Source organism: Gadus chalcogrammus, chromosome 21, assembly GCF_026213295.1.
Source record: "Gadus chalcogrammus isolate NIFS_2021 chromosome 21, NIFS_Gcha_1.0, whole genome shotgun sequence".
NCBI lineage: Eukaryota > Metazoa > Chordata > Actinopteri > Gadiformes > Gadidae > Gadus > Gadus chalcogrammus.
Window position 1 is genome coordinate 19947316 of NC_079432.1, and position 18431 is coordinate 19965746.

The 18431-nt window shown below is 43.7% G+C and overlaps 2 protein-coding genes across 3 annotated transcripts in view; both read left to right on the forward strand.

Annotated features, from left to right (window-relative positions):
- Positions 1 to 16280, forward strand: part of si:ch211-243j20.2 (uridine-cytidine kinase-like 1) — a 32572-nt gene extending 16292 nt beyond the window's left edge. Inside the window, exons 6-15 of one of the 2 annotated variants that reach the window (XM_056581611.1) lie at positions 704 to 893; positions 1513 to 1574; positions 2977 to 2993; positions 4796 to 4894; positions 4983 to 5076; positions 6036 to 6098; positions 8896 to 9018; positions 10490 to 10597; positions 10975 to 11209; positions 14315 to 16280. In XM_056581611.1, coding sequence (XP_056437586.1) covers positions 704 to 893; positions 1513 to 1574; positions 2977 to 2993; positions 4796 to 4894; positions 4983 to 5076; positions 6036 to 6098; positions 8896 to 9018; positions 10490 to 10597; positions 10975 to 11209; positions 14315 to 14361 — 1038 coding nt within the window. In that variant the 3' untranslated portion in view covers positions 14362 to 16280. The remainder of the gene's footprint in view (positions 1 to 703; positions 894 to 1512; positions 1575 to 2976; positions 2994 to 4795; positions 4895 to 4982; positions 5077 to 6035; positions 6099 to 8895; positions 9019 to 10489; positions 10598 to 10974; positions 11210 to 14314) is intronic. The other variant, XM_056581612.1, reaches the window with a different exon arrangement.
- Positions 16281 to 17523: 1243 nt separating this feature from the next.
- Positions 17524 to 18431, forward strand: part of mpv17 (mitochondrial inner membrane protein MPV17) — a 35243-nt gene continuing 34335 nt past the window's right edge. The window contains exons 1-2 of the mRNA XM_056581613.1: positions 17524 to 17629; positions 18069 to 18142. Coding sequence (XP_056437588.1) covers positions 18070 to 18142 — 73 coding nt within the window. The 5' untranslated portion in view covers positions 17524 to 17629; position 18069. The remainder of the gene's footprint in view (positions 17630 to 18068; positions 18143 to 18431) is intronic.

Consider the following 18431-nt stretch of genomic DNA (forward strand, 5'->3'; position numbering starts at 1 on the left):
TCATTGTTGGTTTAAACTTCGAAGGTTTTTGATGGTATCTTTTGATGCTCCGGCATCTATCTGAAGCAGAGTGACTGATTGTTTCCCTAGGGGTTAAAGGGCAATTCCAGTATTTTTAACATTGAGCCCCCTTTCTGGTTTGTCTAGGATGAAATAGAGTGTGACGCCGAAATTCTGAATATTGGTCCTGTCTTGAGTATTTGGCTTATTTCAAATCGTTGATGTTCCTAATCAAGTATCGTAGCGAAATACAGTTTCTGCCAGCCATGTTTTATTTGGTATTTTGAAAATGAAAAGGAAACGGGACCGGAACTGGAACCTGTTCCGGTCCTGTCCTGTAGTCTTTTCGCTCAGTTCTCCGTATCAACAGTAGGGCTAGAACCGAGCGAAAAGACTACAACCCCTTCCGTTTCATTTACAAAATGCAGATTTATAAAATGCCAAATAAAACACGACAGAAACTGTATTTCGCTACGATACTTGATTAAGAACATCAACGAACAACACTAACCACTCACTGAGGGACACATTTCTGAAAACGAACGCTTAGGTGTGTTTTTGAATTCACTTAGCCAGCCATTGTGAAGCAGGCAGGGGCCATTCGAAGTTAACCACTATACTTCATCGTAGACAAATCAGAAAGGGGGCTCAATGTTCAAAATTACGGAATTGTCCTTTAATAAGACTATTCCTCTGCCCTCAGCTGTTAGACATGAAGGTCTTTGTGGATACCGACTCGGACATCCGTCTGGTGCGGCGGCTGAAGAGGGACATCACGGCCCGCGGCCGGGACATCGGCGGCGTAATCCGGCAGTACAATCGATTCGTAAAGCCGGCCTTTGAGCAGTACATCGAACCCACGGTCCCGCTGGCTGACATCGTGGTGCCCAGAGGTGAGTCACTGTACAGAGGTCCAGCTGGCTGACATGGTGGTGCCCAGAGGTGAGTCACTGTACAGAGGTCCAGCTGGCTGACATGGTGGTGCCCAGAGGTGAGTCACTGTACAGAGGTCCAGCTGGCTGACATGGTGGTGCCCAGAGGTGAGTCACTGTACAGAGGTCCAGCTGGCTGACATGGTGGTGCCCAGAGGTGAGTCATTGCACATCATCTTACGCTGAAGCCATTTCTATGTTGGTATGATATAGAAATAGTCTATGTGTTGGGAAATGCTTGTGATTCTCTACATATTTGTAAGTCACTTCATGTACATTCGTGGTCGTAGTGCAGTACTGCAGGCAGTATGTGAATAATAAAGACCAACCACATGGATCTAACAGCTGGCCTGAGAGGCCATGTAGTCACAATAGCGTTGATAAACCATCAGTTTTACTTTTTTTTGAACGAATCAAGTCTTAAATATTTACTTCATCAGATATTTTTACATGGATTGAATCGTTATTGGCTACATGGATGAGGGGACGAGCCCCCCTGCATGTTGCTCTTGATTTAGATGAAGTGGTTGTCTGGGTGTCTGCTAGGTGTCAGTCTGTCCATCTCCTTGTTTTAACCCAGGGGGGGACAACTTCGTAGCGCTGGACCTCATAGTCCAGCATGTCCACAGCCAGTTGGAGAAGGTAAGCAGTCTTCTGGCCCCTCTTGTTTTTATATCTGGAACCCAGAGGGTCAGATGTGTTGGTGCCGGTGGACTCCGGTCGTTGAAATGGAGAGGGGAGGTGCTCTTGTCAGCCCTTGTCTGCAACTCTCCTGTTTCCTTTCAAATCATACAGCTAATAGTTTTTCACTGAGTTACCGAGGACTAGTATTCAAAGTTGTTTTTTGCAAAACCCCCCACGAAAAACAAGTACAAATATAACCGCAAGCGGTGATTAACGGGGTCCGAGCAAATTAAAAATCAAGAACATACTGAACTCTCAACCTAAGGATCACCAGTACACAGCATTATCCCGTTGAGCCACTGACATTCCTGAACTGCATAAAGCCTCATTCACATAGTGAAAATGTCGATTGATAAGCACACAACATCAAGAAAACTCCAAGCACACATTTTACAAGAGAATTAAGGGCTTTCTTAAAAGAGTACAGATCTGAAAATGTGCACTGTCAATGGTATCCACCTGATGATAGTATGCTAGTTATACAATAACAAAATGGTCATATAGGCAAAATGGGTTGAGACTGTGGTCGTTCGGGTTTTCTATGAAATTGTGGGAAAAGTGAACATTTTTATAGCAGAAGACCAGGGTGAAAAAGATGCATCTGATTTTAGAGATTAATAGGATGAAAGAATTTTGAGTCCAGGTCAATCTAGTAAGGAGAAATAAGGCTAGTTCATAATTGTTTTAAATACTGCCACCTTTGGGTGCAGTACCACAATTTGCGTTTATGGGTAGGGGGGGGTATTGGTATCCACCTAATAGTCGTATGTTTTTTTTTATACAATAACAAAATGGTCTAACTTCTCCAACTTTATTGGACAATATTTCTCAAATGGAACTAAATAAAAAAATTCTGTTCGAAGATTTTTGTGAGGCTTGGTCTAAAGATTTTATGTGGCGATTTTGGTGAATTCTTGATTATTTTTGAAGCCTGTGAATCTTTTTATCATGTTTAGTTTTTAATTGTGGGAAAGTAAAAAATTGTAGGGTTTTATAAATGCATCTGATTCTAGATATTCATATTCTGAAAGAATTTTGAGTCCAGGTCAATCTGGTGAGGAGAAATAAGTTTGGGTTTATGGGTAGTGGGGGTTATTGGTAACCATACCTGACAATTTCAAGAGTTTTCGACTCACAGTATAGGCTGCAGTATGACTTTTACAGAATTTGAGGGGTAAAAAACGTAACAGAAACAATAGGGGACCAAGCAGCTTGGCTGGTCGGACACCTATTAATACATTTTATGATTAAGCATCCTAACAAAGAATTCAGACTAGAGAAACGTACAGTGCTGTTTAATGAGATTCTTCTTGTTGTGTACTGTGTCTACATATGTCCCCCCCATCTGCAAATGTTCCAGCGGGAGATCACAGTAAGGTATGAGCTCCTCCATCCTCCCTCCTCCGTATCCTCCCTTCCTTCTTTTTCTTTCCTGTTCCTGTTGACCTTTCTGAACCTTGACATCCGATGGGAGTGGAGAGTCCGTCCTCACCGCAGCTACTCCTGCAGTGTGCCCCTCAACTGGTCCCTTTTCTTTGGTCATTGTTGCTGCTATATCAAAACATCTGCGAGAGGAAGTGTGTGCGTGTGTTTCTGTGGGCTCTGAGCTTAGACGTCCGTGGTCGTTCTCCCATGTGACTGAAATTGGATCATGCATCAAAAACGATTTTGGCCTGATAGTCATTAGCTGTGCACACAATAGACGCAAAATGAATGATAACATAATTGACAGTTCACAAAGAAGCCCCCTGCAACACACGACTCCCCTATCGAGGAGCCATTCTCACACAACCATACAAACATAACTGGACCTATATGTTAGTGTATGACCTTAACAAACACTAACTGGACCTAATATGTTGCAGTGTATGTATGGCCTAAACAAACACTAACTGGACCAATATGTTACAGTGTATGTATGGCCTAAACAAACAATAACTGGACCTATATGTTACAGTGTGTATGGGTATGGCCTAAACAAACACTAACTGGACCAATATGTTACAGTGTATGTATGGCCTAAACAAACACTAACTGGACCCATATGTTACAGTGTATGGGTATGGCCTATACAAATAAAACAATTCTGATCATGTTCAAAGCAAGTGCCTTTAAGTGTTCCTTCGGTCCACATTGGGCACAACTCAAAGCTAGAAAAAGGTGTTTTGTAATGCATAGATAAGTTGAGTGAGAATGAATCTTAACACCTCAATTATCATCCCTGCCACCAATCACCACAAGCTGAGAAAAGGATGTATCTGTCATAGGCTCTCGCTCTCGCTCACCCTCCTCCGCTTTACTCAACAAGAACTGGGCAGGACGAATATGTAGAATGACTTAATAGCAGCAGGATTAATTAATGAGTAAACCAACTGTAGCGTCTTTTTAAACACACAGGTAAAGTACCACTGCAGGTGGTAAGTTCTTCCATGGGGGTTTCACACTTCTTAATGGTTTTCTTCACTCTATCTCCTTTGTATCAATGTTTGTGTTCCTGGTCCTCTTTGTTTCCTGTCCCTCCCGTGACTCTTTGCTCGTCGTACCCTCGCCCGTCACCTCTCCAGGGGGAGCTCCCGGGGATATGTGAGAACACAATTGTGCAATTTGCATCCATTGTTGTTTTTAAAGAATGTAGATTTGAATTAAGTCATTATATTATCTTATGTGAATGTTATGCCTTTATGTGGATGTTATCCTCTTAACAATTCATATTAATTTATTATTAGGATTATTATAACAAAATGAGTGTTTTTCTAAATACTTAGCTTTGATAATCATACATAATAAGGGGTTTGTTTCCTCCCTGCCCCTGCTAAGTTGGTTGGTTCCTACTTCATGCCTGGCATTAGCCTCTAGCATTAGGGCTACTGAGCCCAAATAACACTCTCCCCTTCCCTACTGCTGCTCGGAAAGCAGGACAGCTTCTCCATCTTGGCCGCACCCAAATCACTGATGACCGAAACATTATTCCATATAATTCCTTATTCTGTGATATGAATGTAACCTCAGCAATAGAAACTAATTTCAGACTGCTGTGGGGTTGCTGTGTGGTCACGATGGACAGGCTGAGGCTGTTAGTTGGATCTGATGCAATGTAACGGCAGTAGGACCCTTTTACACGGGGGGGGGGGGGGGCGTTGTCAGCGTTGTCCCTCACTGAGCACGTGTGTGTGTCTCAGGTCAGCCCTGGCCTCAGCCCACCAGGGTCAGCCCCTCCCCAAGACCCTCAGCCTGATGCTGGCCACGCCACAGGTCCGGGGAATGCACACCATCATCAGGTGATCGCAAGGACGCACGCGCGCACACACCTCATGCACACATACATACTGTAGACTTTGAACCAACCATTTGTCTTTGTGTTTGTAGGAACAAGGAAACGAATCGCGATGAGTTCATCTTCTATTCCAAGAGGTTAATGAGACTGTTAATAGAGCACGCCCTCTCGTTCCTACCTCTGAAAGTGAGTGTGTTCTCTGTTATCATCTTGATCTGGATGCATGACAAGATTAAACTTTAAATATATTTGAGGTTGCAATATATATATATATATATATATATATATATATATATATATATATACAAGTGCCCAAACGCATCTGCCAAACATTGTGAACAGTATTACTGTTCACACTGATGATGCAAATTCTTCATCGTTAAATCCCTAAAGGATGTGGTTATACATCATCCACCTAGGGAACGGAATACACTCCACTGCTGGCTTTTGGGAATTCTAGTTGAAAAGCCAACAATTGTTTATTTATTTATTACGGATTGGTATCCTATGGACAACCTATTTGTTTTTTATTTACATGTTCACCATATCAGTCTCCTCTGTATTGCATCTCCAAACATGGAGAATACGTTCCCTTCAACACTGCTGTGTAAAAGCACTCCTAAGCCACCAGTCAAACAATGTCTTGAGTTCTTCCAGGGCCGCGACGCCGACTACACATCACTCCAGACTGAGGAGGTTCACTGGTTACCGTTATTACGGCACAAAACCTTTTTTGAACCAAAGGAACCAAGCCGTGACTAGCGAACCCAACCATTCTAATCTTTATTTGAACCGTTCCATCCCTATATATATATATATATATATATATATATATATATATATATATATATATATATATATACATAAAATAATAAATGGTTGTACTGGTTTTGCGTTTTTTTTTCTGGATTATTGGTGAAGTGATGAGGTGGCTATGGTTGTGTGGACTTATCCGTTGACCTGTGAGGATTGCCTTTTTGTTGGCCTTGTTTTACGGGACATTTTCTTGCATGCAACAAAACCACTGAACATAATTGTATCAACCATTGTCAAATTTGCCTTTATATTTGTATTTAGAATCATTATATTTAGATACTTATCGTTTTTTTATCACACACATAACTTTGCATTTTCTTTTTTCTTAGCCAGTGTTGGTGGAGACGCCACAGGGAGCACTTTACGAGGGCAAGAGGCTCAGCGGCAGTAGAGTAAGTCGACCCTTCAAGAGGCTCAGTAGAGTATCCCTTTAAGAGGCTCAGTAGAGTAAGTCGACCCTTCAAGAGGCTCAGTAGAGTATCCCTTTAAGAGGCTCAGTAGAGTATCCCTTTAAGAGGCTCAGTAGAGTATCCCTTTAAGAGGCTCAGTAGAGTAACCCTTTAAGAGGCTCAGTAGAGTTTCCCTTTAAGAGGCTCAGTAGAGTATCCCTTTAAGAGGCTCAGTAGAGTATCCCTTTAAGAGGCTCAGTAGAGTAACCCTTTAACAGTAGAGTATCCCTTTAAGAGGCTCAGTAGAGTAACCCTTTAAGAGGCTCAGTAGAGTAAAGTAAAAGTTGTGACACTGTAATTTCCTGTAAAGGATTATTAAAGGATCTATCTATCTATCTATCTATCTAACCCTTTAAGAGGCTCAATAGAGTATCCCTTTAAGAGGCTCAGTAGAGTAAGTCGACCCTTTAAGAGGCTCAGTAGAGTAAGTCGACCCTTTAAGAGGCTCAGTAGAGTAGGTCGACCCTTTAATGCCCCGTTTCCACTGCAGGGTGCGGTACGGTTCGGTTCGCCTCAGTCCGGTAGGGAGGGGGCGGTATAGCCCAGCTCATTTCCGAGGTCGCGTTTCCACCGCCGACAGTACCCTTTATGGTAGGCCGGATGTTGATCGCCGCGGCAGCTACGTAAACATCGTGACATCATAGCATCGCGACATGATGTGTACACAGTGTAGCCACAGTGTATCCATCAAGCTCCCTCTGCACGTCTTCCTCCCCAAGAATGCAGAGGAACGTCTCCACCTCCTTGTTCGCCCAAGCAAGCGTTTTACGCGACATGTTCATTGACAAGAATAATACCTCGAGGCTACTGTTAGTTTGTTTTATCCCCACATCGCCCGGAAGTGACGATTCTGTCAACCAATCAACGGAGGGGGTGTGTAGCTCAAATTTTCCGGCACCCTTTCAGGCGTCTCAGTACCCCAACGGAGGAGACGAGGGCAAAACGAGTACGGCTCAATCCAGGGCACGCCCACTTTTGGCGGTGGAAACGCAATCTGTACCGCACCTTTGCGAACCGAACCGTACCGCACCCTGCAGTGGAAATGCGCCATAAGAGGCTCAGTAGAGTAAGTCAACCCTTTAAGAGGCTTAGTAGAGTATCCCTTTAAGAGGCTCAGTAGAGTATCCCTTTAAGAGGCTCAGTAGAGTATCCCTTTAAGAGGCTCAGTAGAGTAACCCTTTAAGAGGCTCAGTAGAGTATCCCTTTAAGAGGCTCAGTAGAGTATCCCTTTAAGAGGCTCAGTAGAGTATCCCTTTAAGAGGCTCAGTAGAGTATCCCTTTAAGAGGCTCAGTAGAGTATCCCTTTAAGAGACTCAGTAGAGTATCCCTTTAAGAGACTCAGTAGAGTATCCCTTTAAGAGGCTCAGTAGAGTAAGTCGACCCTTTAAGAGGCTCACTAGAGTGTCCCTTTAAGAGGCTCAGTAGAGTAAGTCGACCCTTTAAGAGGCCTAACGGCAGTAGAGCATCTTAAGTAGAGCAATAACATCCGTGGACTGAGGGGAGCCACCTTTAACAGAACCTGTCCTGTTGCCAGAAGTTGTTGAAAAAACAAACAAATTAAGCTGAATTGACATTGTTTGCTCATTAAAATAAAGAGTCCCGGATTCAAACACGTCTCGAGTATTTAAGTCTTGAGATTGGTTTGCTCGCTCTACATTTATGGAGGCCAACCGAGAGGAACTCCTTAATCTGGAACCTGTCCCCCTGGAAAAGGAGCTCCTTAATCTGGAACCTGTCCTCCGGAACAGGAACTCCTTAATCTGGAACCTGTCCTCCGGAACAGGAGCTCCTTAATCTGGAACCTGTCCTCCGGAACAGGAGCTCCTTAATCTGGAACCTTCCTCTGGAACAGGAGCTCCTTAATCTGGACCCTGTCCTCCGGAACAGGAGCTCCTTAATCTGGAACCTGTCCTCCGGAACAGGAGCTCCTTAATCTGGAACCTGTCCTCCGGAACAGGAACCTTCCTCTGGAACAGGAGCTCCTTAATCTGGAACCTTCCTCTGGAACAGGAGCTCCTTAATCTGGAACCTTCCTCTGGAACAGGAGCTCCTTAATCTGGACCCTGTCCAGGTTCGCACTCCTTTACAGGGGACCATTCATTCTTATTATCATGCAGGATGTCAGACTGTTGCCCTGCAGCCTTATCTTTGCACAGAGAGTGAATGAATATTTTATACTATAAATTTAGGCGGCCGCCTAAACTGTAAGGTGTGGGAAACCCTGCAGTAGCGTCTGTCTGTCCACCAAATCCATCCAGGTTCTAGAGAGACGGTAGTGTCTCTAACAGATCCATAAGGGTTTTATAGGGGTACCTGGTTCCTCCAGGAAGTGGGAGCTGTTTAACGCATGCTCCTACTGTCACAGCAACTGTTCACTTGTTTTCAAGTGTGTGAATATGTGTAACAAGAATACTTTAGTATACTTTAGTAGACGTGTATTCTCGTTACATTACGTGTCCGTAGTATTTTCGTGTCCGCAAATCCATCCTTTCTGCATTACTCTGGTTTAAAACAATACATATCATATATTCACATATAATATTATTGCTTTTGTGTGAATAATGTTTTTCCAAAACGACTACAATTAACCAGGCATAACTGTGTGCATGTCTGGTTGTGTGTTTGGGGGTCCCTCGTTGTGTGTGTCTGTTTCCTTGTGCGTGTGTGTGTTTGTCCCTCATTGTGCATGCGTGTTGGAATGTCTTGGTCCATGTGTGTGTGTGTGTGCGTGTGTGTGCAGATCACAGGCGTGTCCATCCTGAGGGCCGGGGAGACCATGGAGCAGGCTCTGACAGCCGTGTGCAAAGACATCCGGCTGGGGAAGATCCTGATCCAGACCAACCACCACACAGGGGAGCCCGAGGTGGGGGGGGGGGGGGGGGGGGTAGACCAACCACCACACAGGGGAGCCCCAGGTGGGGGGGTGGGGGGGGTAGACCAACCACCACACAGGGGAGCCCGAGGTGGGGGGGTGGGGGGGGTAGACCAACCACCACACAGGGGAGCCCGAGGTGGGGGGGGTAGACCAACCACCACACAGGGGAGCCCGAGGTGGGGGGGGGGGAGGGGGGGTTAGACCAACCACCACCACACAGGGGAGCCCGAGGTGGGGGGGGGGGGTAGACCAACCACCACACAGGGGGGGGTAGACCAACCACCACACAAGGGAGCCCGAGGTGGGGGGGGGGGGTCACGACACAGGGGAGCCAGGGGTGGGTGTGTTTGTGTGTGTCTACCATGACACAGGGAGCTTGTGTGTGTGTAAGAGGACAGGGGCAGCCCGGTGTGTTTCAAGCCTCTCTAATGTTCTTCTGCTCCTCAAGGAGGCAGCAGAGAGGAATCTGATATTCAACCTGATCCAGGATCAGTATGTTAACCTGATCCAGGGTCAGTATGTTAACCTGATCCAGGATCAGTATGTTTAACCTGATCCAGGATCAGTATGTTTACCTGATCCAGGATCAGGTAAACATACATCAATACAACAACAATACAACCTCCAGCTTTCCTCGTGAGTGCCCGGTTTGTTTGCATGATGTTGGCGCATCTGTCTGCATCACAAAAATACCCGGAGCATTTACTGACGCAAATTAAGTTTAGAAATGTTCAGAGTAGTGTCCGAATTCTCGTTTGTAAGCTCCCTATATAGTGCACTATATCATAAACTATATAGTGAATAGGGAACGATTTCGAACACAGCTTTTTACTTTTCGTCTTCGTCTTTGCGTTTTTTTCTGTTACTTTTTCTGGTTTATTTTTTCTCACGTCGTGCCCCCCCTGAAGAACCCTGGCGCCCCCCAGGGGAGGCGCGCCTCACAGTTTGAAAACCACTCCAGGATCAGTGTTTACCTGATCCAGGGTCAGTATGTTTAACCTGATCCAAGATCAGTATGTTTGACCTGATCCAGGGTCAGTATGTTTAACCTGATCAAGGGTCAGTATGTTTAACCTGATCAAGGGTCAGTATGATTAACCTGATCCAGGATCAGTATGTTTAACCTGATCCAGGGTCAGTATGTTTAACCTGACCAAGGGTCAGTATGATTAACCTGATCCAGGGTCAGTATGTTAACCTGATCCAGGGTCAGTATTTTTGACCTGATCCAGGGTCAGTATGTTTAACCTGATCAAGGGTCAGTATGATTAACCTGATCCAGGGTCAGTATGATTAACCTGATCCAGGACCAGTATGTTAACCTGATCCAGGATCCATATGTTAACCTGATCCAGGGTCAGTATGATTAACCTGATCCAGGAGGACCAGTACTGACCTGACTCTCGACCAGTACTGACCTGACCCAGGGTCAGTCCTAGCCTGTGCGTTGTGTGTCCAGCTGCACTACCTGCGCCTTCCCAAGGAGATCAGTGAGGATTACGTCATCTTGATGGACAGCACCGTGTCCACCGGGGCCGCCGCCCTCATGGCCATCAGGGTGCTGCTGGTGGGTCCGCATTCACACACACACACACACATACAAACACACTCATGTAGAAGCAGACACGTGCGCACACACATAAACAAATGCACACACGCGCATACACACATGTGCAGCCCACACACACACACGTGTTTCTGCGTGTACACACGTATGCATGCACACAAACACACATACGCACACACACATGCAGACATAGACGTAGACCCAGACACGTGTAGACGCATTACACACAGCATGCACACCCGCTCCTTGTGTACTGTACAGTGACGTCCGTACAGTACGTCTGGTTCTGACCCAGGACCCAGAGACGGACGGTTCTGCCCTTTGGAGGTGGATTCATTGGTTCTTTATTTCTTTGGCTTTATGAACACGGCGCTCAGATCCACGTAACACCCACCACTTCAGAGCCATCAGTGAAGCTACTGGTAACAACGGCTGTGTCGGTGTATGTGTCCCAGGACCACGACGTGCCAGAGGAAAGGATCTTCCTGCTCTCCCTCCTCATGGCAGAGATGGGCGTCCACTCCGTGGCGTACGCCTTCCCGGGGGTCCGCATCATTACCACGGCCGTGGACAAGGAGGTCAACGAGCAGTTCCACATCATCCCGGGCATCGGTGAGGCGAAGCAAGCTGTTCATTAGAACCCCCTCACCACAATCTTTAGGTTTATGTCAGGTTATTAATATCGTCTTTTTTTTTTATGTATTCATGTATTTAAGGTCTTATGTAAGGTGAGTGTATAAGTGACTTACCGGTAGTTAGTTCAGTGCTGCATGCAGCGCTCAACTATTTTTAATAATATTTTGAAAGTAGAATATCTTAAATAGTTTAAAATATAAAAGAAATCTGAATGGAATTCCAGTGGAAGGAGTAGGGTCCCAAAGTTGTAGAGAATAATAAAGAAAGAATAAAGCCAAGAAGAACAATAGTTGAGAGCTGCACAGAGCACTCGACTAATAACTTTTCCTGGTTATTAGGTGATGACACACACGCAAACACACACTTGACTGTTACACTGACTTGATTCAACCATTTCAAACTTTAGCAGCTTAAACAGCTCAGCGTTTCTATATTTTATCTCAATGTAATTGTTACGGCCACCCTTACAACACGGCTCGCGATCCGGCGGCCCGCAACGTATTAAGAATACATAGACCAAAGTTCCCGATCACAATGATGGTGACGTTTATTTCACAGAACTTCCAACAAAAGGACACTCATTAAAGAAACAAAAAGGTTGGACGAAGCCTGGGCCAGCCACGCAATGGGCCGTCGAAGCCAGCACTTCCTCCCTACAGTTCCCATCCTCCGCTATATAAAACAAATGTGAAAAACGATAGCTGTCCTCCAAGCAGGATTCAAAGGCCGCTCGGGTCAACGTGAAGACGCCAGAATGAGACCCCATCGGGAGCACAGGGCACGCCTTAAGTAGCCGTAGCTCCACCCCCAGGAATCGCGAACACCTGCGAGGACAGAAGAGAATAGCGCGGGTGGAACAAGAAGAAAAAGGGGAGGCGCGTAACAGTAATCAAACTTTATCACTTTAGGCAAGGCAACTTTATTTATATAGCACTTTTCATACACAAGGCAGACTCAAAGTGCTTCACATAAAACATAAACATTGTCATACAATAAAATAAAATAATAGGTAAGTAAAAGAAAAACATATGCAAAAAATAGAAAATTAAAAAGGCATTTTAGTATTAAAATAGAAAATAAAGGCAAAGTTATTTAGCAGAAAGCTATAGCAAACATAAAAGTCTTCAGTCTTGTTTTAAAGGTGCTCAGAGTTGGGGCAAGTCTTAAATCCTCTGGGAGTTTATTCCAGCTATTTGTTGCGTAGTAACTAAATCCTGCTTTCCCATGTTTTGTGTTTACTCTGGGGATAATTAACAGATTGGTCTCAGAGCTTCTTAGTGGTCTAAAAGGCTGATGTAGTGGAAGCATATCAGTTAAATATTTTGGGCCTAAACCATGTAGGGATTTATAGGTAAGCAACATGATTTTAAAATCAATTCTCTGACTTACAGGAAGCCAATGTAACGATTTCAGAATTGGTGTAATATGATCAAATTTTTTGGTCTTTGTTAGAACTCTAGCAGCAGCATTCTGAACAAGCTGAAGCTTCCTCAGAGTTTGTTTTGGGAGACCTGTAAGGAGACCATTGCAGTAATCAAGCTTACTAGTGATAAAGGCATGTACAAGTTTTTGTAAGTCTTCGGTGGACATGAGCCCTCTAAGTCTTGCTACATTTTTAAGGTGATAATATGCCGATTTTGTAACTGATTTGATGTGACTGTCAAAATGTAAATCTGAATCCATGATGACCCCTAGATTTCTGGCTTTGATTGAGGTTTTCAGGGACAGAGAGTGAAGGTGTTGGGTTACTTTAAGCCTTTCCGTTTTAGAACCAAATACAATTATCTCTGTTTTGTCCTCATTTAGTTGAAGGAAATTTCGGCACATCCATTCCTTCACTTGCTCAATGCACTGGCACAGCAGATCTATGGGCCGATAGTCATTTGGTGATAGCGATACATAGATTTGCGTGTCATCAGCATAGCAATGATGGTCAATATTGTTATTTTGCATGATTTGCCCTAGTGGGAGCATGTAGATGTTGAATAAAGAGGGTCCTAAGATCGAACCTTGTGGGACTCCACATGTCACGTTGGTTGATTCTGATACAAAGTCGCCAATGGAAACCAAGTAGTTCCTATTTTGTAGGTAAGACCTGAACCAATTTAAGACAGTGCCTGAAAGCCCCACCCAGTTTTCTAACCTTTCCTGAAGTAATGTATGGTCTACAGTGTCGAATGCTGAATGGCATTCGACACTGTAGCTATTTGTATAACTCTTTACTTTGTTTCCAAACCACATTTATTAAATGGTTTACATTGTTTACTCCATTTAGACTTTTGACCTCTTTGAGTTCAAATCTTTTCACTTGATTTAAGCCATTCAGCATTTCTTCACATCTTAATTTATGTGGCTTTACTAAAACATATTTTCAACCTCACTTTGAATTGCAGCACCGGATTTTCTGCAGGAAATGCATTTTAAAGTTTACCTTTTCTTCCCCAAGACCAAGCCAGATGGTTCTCATCGCTCATTCATGAACCTAACCCTCTCCTCTCGGCTCTCTCCACTCTCTCCTCTCTCCTCTGCTGTCCTCTCTGCTCTCTCCTCTGCTGTCCTCTCTGCTCTCTGCTATCCTCTATCTCCTCTCTACTCTCCTCTCTGCTCTCTCCACTCTCTGCTCTCTCTCCTCTGCTGTCCTCTCCTCTCTCCTCTGCTGTCCTCTCCTCTCTCCTCTGCTCTCCTCTCTCCTCTCCTCTCTGCTCTCTCCTCTCTGCTCTCTCCTCTCCTCTCTCCTCTCCTCTCTCCTCTCCTCTCCGCTCTCTCCACTCTCCTCTGCTGTCCTCTCTGCTCTGCTGTCCTCCTCTCTCCTCTCTCCTGTCTGCTCTCTCAACTCACTCCTCTGCTGTCCTCTCCTCTCTTTCCACTCTCTCCTCTGCTGTCCTCTCTCCTCTCCTCTCCTCTCCTCTCTGCTCTCTCCACTCTCCTCTGCTGTCCTCTCTGCTCTGCTGTCCTCCTCTCTCCTCTCTCCTCTCTGCTCTCTCAACTCACTCCTCTGCTGTCCTCTCCTCTCTTTCCACTCTCTCCTCTGCTGTCCTCTCTCCTCTGTGCTCTCTCTCCACTCTCTGCTCTTTCCTCCAGGTAACTTCGGTGACCGCTACTTTGGGACGGACGCCCCTTTAGACTAGTATGAAAGTGACCAATGGATGGACTACTGAGTAGAAGCAGTGTGAAACACGGTACCCCTACTTTAACCATGGCATCTACTGGAGTTAACAGTTATTACGTGACGTCACCGCAATTTGAAGTCACCTGGAATTAAAAAGTACATTTGAATTCAAACTCAGTAAAAAATGGGAAATCTGGAATCAAACAGGTCAAAGTGTTGGTGGTATTTAATGTGCCATGCTTGTGTCAAGCTGAGAGAAGTCCGCTTGGATAGCTGGTTGCCCCCTGACATGCTGGTTGCCCCCTGACATGCTGTTATGTAGCAGGTTTGTACAACGCTTGCTGCTGAATACCCTCTTCTCTATATTGTAAATGTCTTTCAGGTGTTTCAACCGCTCCAGAAGGAGTGTATCTGAACCAATTCAAGGTGCTCAATGACAAGACTCAGATATCTATTAAAACTGGGTTCTATTCACTGTTTTCTTTGTCATGATAAAGTCCAAAGTTCAGGTTTGATTTCTTTGGTTGGCTTCTTGATATTCACGATGAGCCTGCATAATCAACCATCGGCAAAACTTTCCCAATCTAAATGCAAACATGCATCATTGAGTTTAAAACAAATTGCTGCCTGGATCCAGAAGTCATAGCTTGGGATCCAGTGGTCATAGCCTTGGATCCAGAAGTCGTATCTTGGGATCCAGAGGTCACACCCTGGATCCAGAGGTCACACCCTGGATCCAGAGGTCATATCTTGGGATCCAGAGGTAATAGCCTGGATCCAGACCAATCTGCCAGCTCATGTATTATTTGCCCTCGTATTTGACTAGCCAATCTCCAGCTACAGGAGCCAGGCAGTACCTACCATAATAGACTGTGTTGAAGACTGAGGTTTATGTCTTTAAGGTCATTTTAATATTTTTTCCTTTGGCTCTTCACACTGAGTGCCCCATTCAGTATGAGAGTTGTCATTGTTACTAACATTTGACACTACAAGTCTAGCGTCAAATCTATCTCTGCATCTCATTCTGTTGATGGCAGATATTAGTGTTGCTTTAACATGCACTATCTTTACTTGCAAGGATACAATCTTTGCATATGATATGCTCATATTAATGTATGTAGTCAGATATGAATGAACATTCTCCCTCAGGAGGAAGCCTGTATTTGCTGCTGGCGGTTTAACATCAGCCATTCATCCAGGTTCAATTCAATACTTGAAGTTTTGTATGTAAATGTCTCCTTATTGTAAGTTTTGTGTAAACTGCATCCCTCCCTGTCTCAACAAAGCCTGGTATATTTATTGATGTGTTCAAATACCTAAGGTCATAATTTACCTCCACAAATTGACATTAAAAGTCATGGTGCAATTTTACCAGTGAAGTTTGTGTTGTCATTGTCATGGGTTTGTTTTCATTTTCATGAGTGAGGTGTTTATTTGCATGTTCTATTTCGTTTTAGTTCGTGCCGTCCTTAATTTTCTTTTGGGAGACCGGTATGCATAAATCAACCTGGTCTCACAGGAATCCGTGAAATGACCACGGACGCTTAACTCAAAATCCGTGGAATCCTCACGGAAACACCCCAATTTCCGTGTTATGGCCACGGACTTTGCTCCAATGCAAGTTAATGACACTCAAATTCCGTGGCACTCACACAGATCCCCGTCTCAACGACCGAGTCAACCTGGTCTCCCACTGTATATAGATGAATGAAATTCATATTGACAGTATGGCACTATATCCCTGTTCTCGCCCATGCACCTATCTTGACTTTAATATACCATTTTCGTTGCTTCAATGAGGTCTGGTGGTCTCCGTACATAATAAATAAATAAATAAACATCTATGTATAACGAAATAAATAAATATCTATAAATACGTGTGACAGGTGTGTATTTATATATATATATATTTATATATGTACATGCATATTTATACATAGGCCTCTATATTTATTTTGTTGCTTCGAGGAGGTCTGGTGGTCTCCGTATTTAATAAATAAATTTATATCTATAAATAAATAGGTATGCATATACCTATTTACATACATACATATTTATATATATATATATTTATCTATACGAAGATCACCAGAAATTAAATTCAAGAAGGGCCGGCGAGAATAGGGATATAGTGCCATACCGTCAATATGAATTTCATTCATTTCCAAGAGGATGGTCAATGGTCTGATACAGATCTCGTTATAACCATAATTTCTATTGATGTTACGAGAAAGGATGTAATTATAACGCCAAGAAAATAAAGGCTACATGGTTATTATAATTTAAATATAATTACTTCTAAAGCATATAACAAGACAACGAGACGATCTGGTTGTGGGCCAGCAGAGGCTGCATTTTAACCGAATTCAGCCGATAACCTTAGACATATAAATAGTCTAACTCTATATGTCAAATGTATAATATGCTGTAGCACTACGTATAGGCTAGTTTTTTTACATTATAAATATTTAAATACTGTCATACCTGAACCACATTCCCCATGGAAAAAGTAGGCTACACTGTGTTACTTGGTGTTACAACCCTCTTTGTTGATGGGATTGGTGTATGTGGATTGTCAATGGTCAGATAGAGATCTTGTTATAACGATATTAGCTACATGGTCTACTAATTAATTCAATGTTAAAGCAATGCATTTCAATTGGGAGATTAGTTCGGCTTCAGAAGGGGCAGCGGGCTGCGCAGGATTCATCAAAACAACAATCCTATGGTGGTTGCCATCGACCGACCCCACCCCTTTCCCACAGTTATCGTATACATCCATGTTCACTTCTTATCAACCTATGGCCATTATTTCATTTTCTGTAACATCCACGCATATATCCTGCATTTAATACATGTTCATGTTATATGCAGAATATTCGGATCTTTGGTCCTTGTCTCCCCAACGTGACGTCATGCAATGCATTCTGGGGGAAATGAGAATCAATAGCAAACCGCCAAAATAGTACCTACTTTTTCGTATTACATTCCGTTTTGTGATACCAACCTAACAACATTAAATACAATGGATATCAGTTTAAATCTTTATTACCAACTAGCAAATTGCACAAATTCATTGGAAAATAAACCCTGCAACACGGCCTTTAATGCTATGGTCGGTCATTGGTATTGAAGCCTTCTTTATATATTAATGGGTCATTGATTGAAGCCAGTGCGTCGTAGAGAACGGCCGCTTGGTGGCAGTAGAGGGAGGCACCTATGTTTACAATGGAAGTGACGTATCTGTAGGCACAGCCATACACAGATCTGTACCTGTGAGATTGGAGGTATGTTGTTCTTTTCTTTCAGTCATTGAAATAGTTGACTTTATAGAGTAGCTTGTCTGTTTATTTTATAACTCATCCGGCTTTATAAGTAGATGCTTGTTGTTTGCTCCTCATAAAGTAACGTTACGATGACAACTCCATCAGGGATAAAATGCTGTTGATATCCCCAACTTCTGTAATCGTTGGTTGATGTTAAACCATAATGATATATTTGAAACGTTCACGATAGTAGGCTAGTTAACACGCGGATATGAAATAACAACATTACAAGTTCAAATAAATCGCAAAACTAAGAAATTACTTGGCTTGCTATCGAAGAAATTCCTCCATTTAATCAGACAGCTAGGGTTGTCTGACAACACTGCAGACAGCCGTCATATCAGCAACATCTAATTACCGTAGTCACATGTTCCCTATCCTGACGCGCATGCGTCCTCAGCATGGCGGGTGTGTGGAGGTCCTACCAGGCGCTGATGACCAGGCACCCCTGGTCCGTCCAGATACTGACTGCAGGTACAAGACATTACACTTGATAAACGTGTGTGTGTGTGTGCGCCCTGACCAATGTAGGCCTGATTACTTTCCATGGTTGATATAATAATGGAATGTGTCATTTTCTTTTTACATTTAGTCTAAAATGTCCTAATTTATGTCAAATGCCCGTCACAAGAACCCCACGGGATGTGGTCAGTCCGCCTGGTTAGTCTACAGGTTCAGAAGGATTCTGTATTACATGAAATGCAGTAATGATGTGATTGTTGGTCCAAAAGCACACTGGTTGGAATGAAAGTGGACGGCTGTG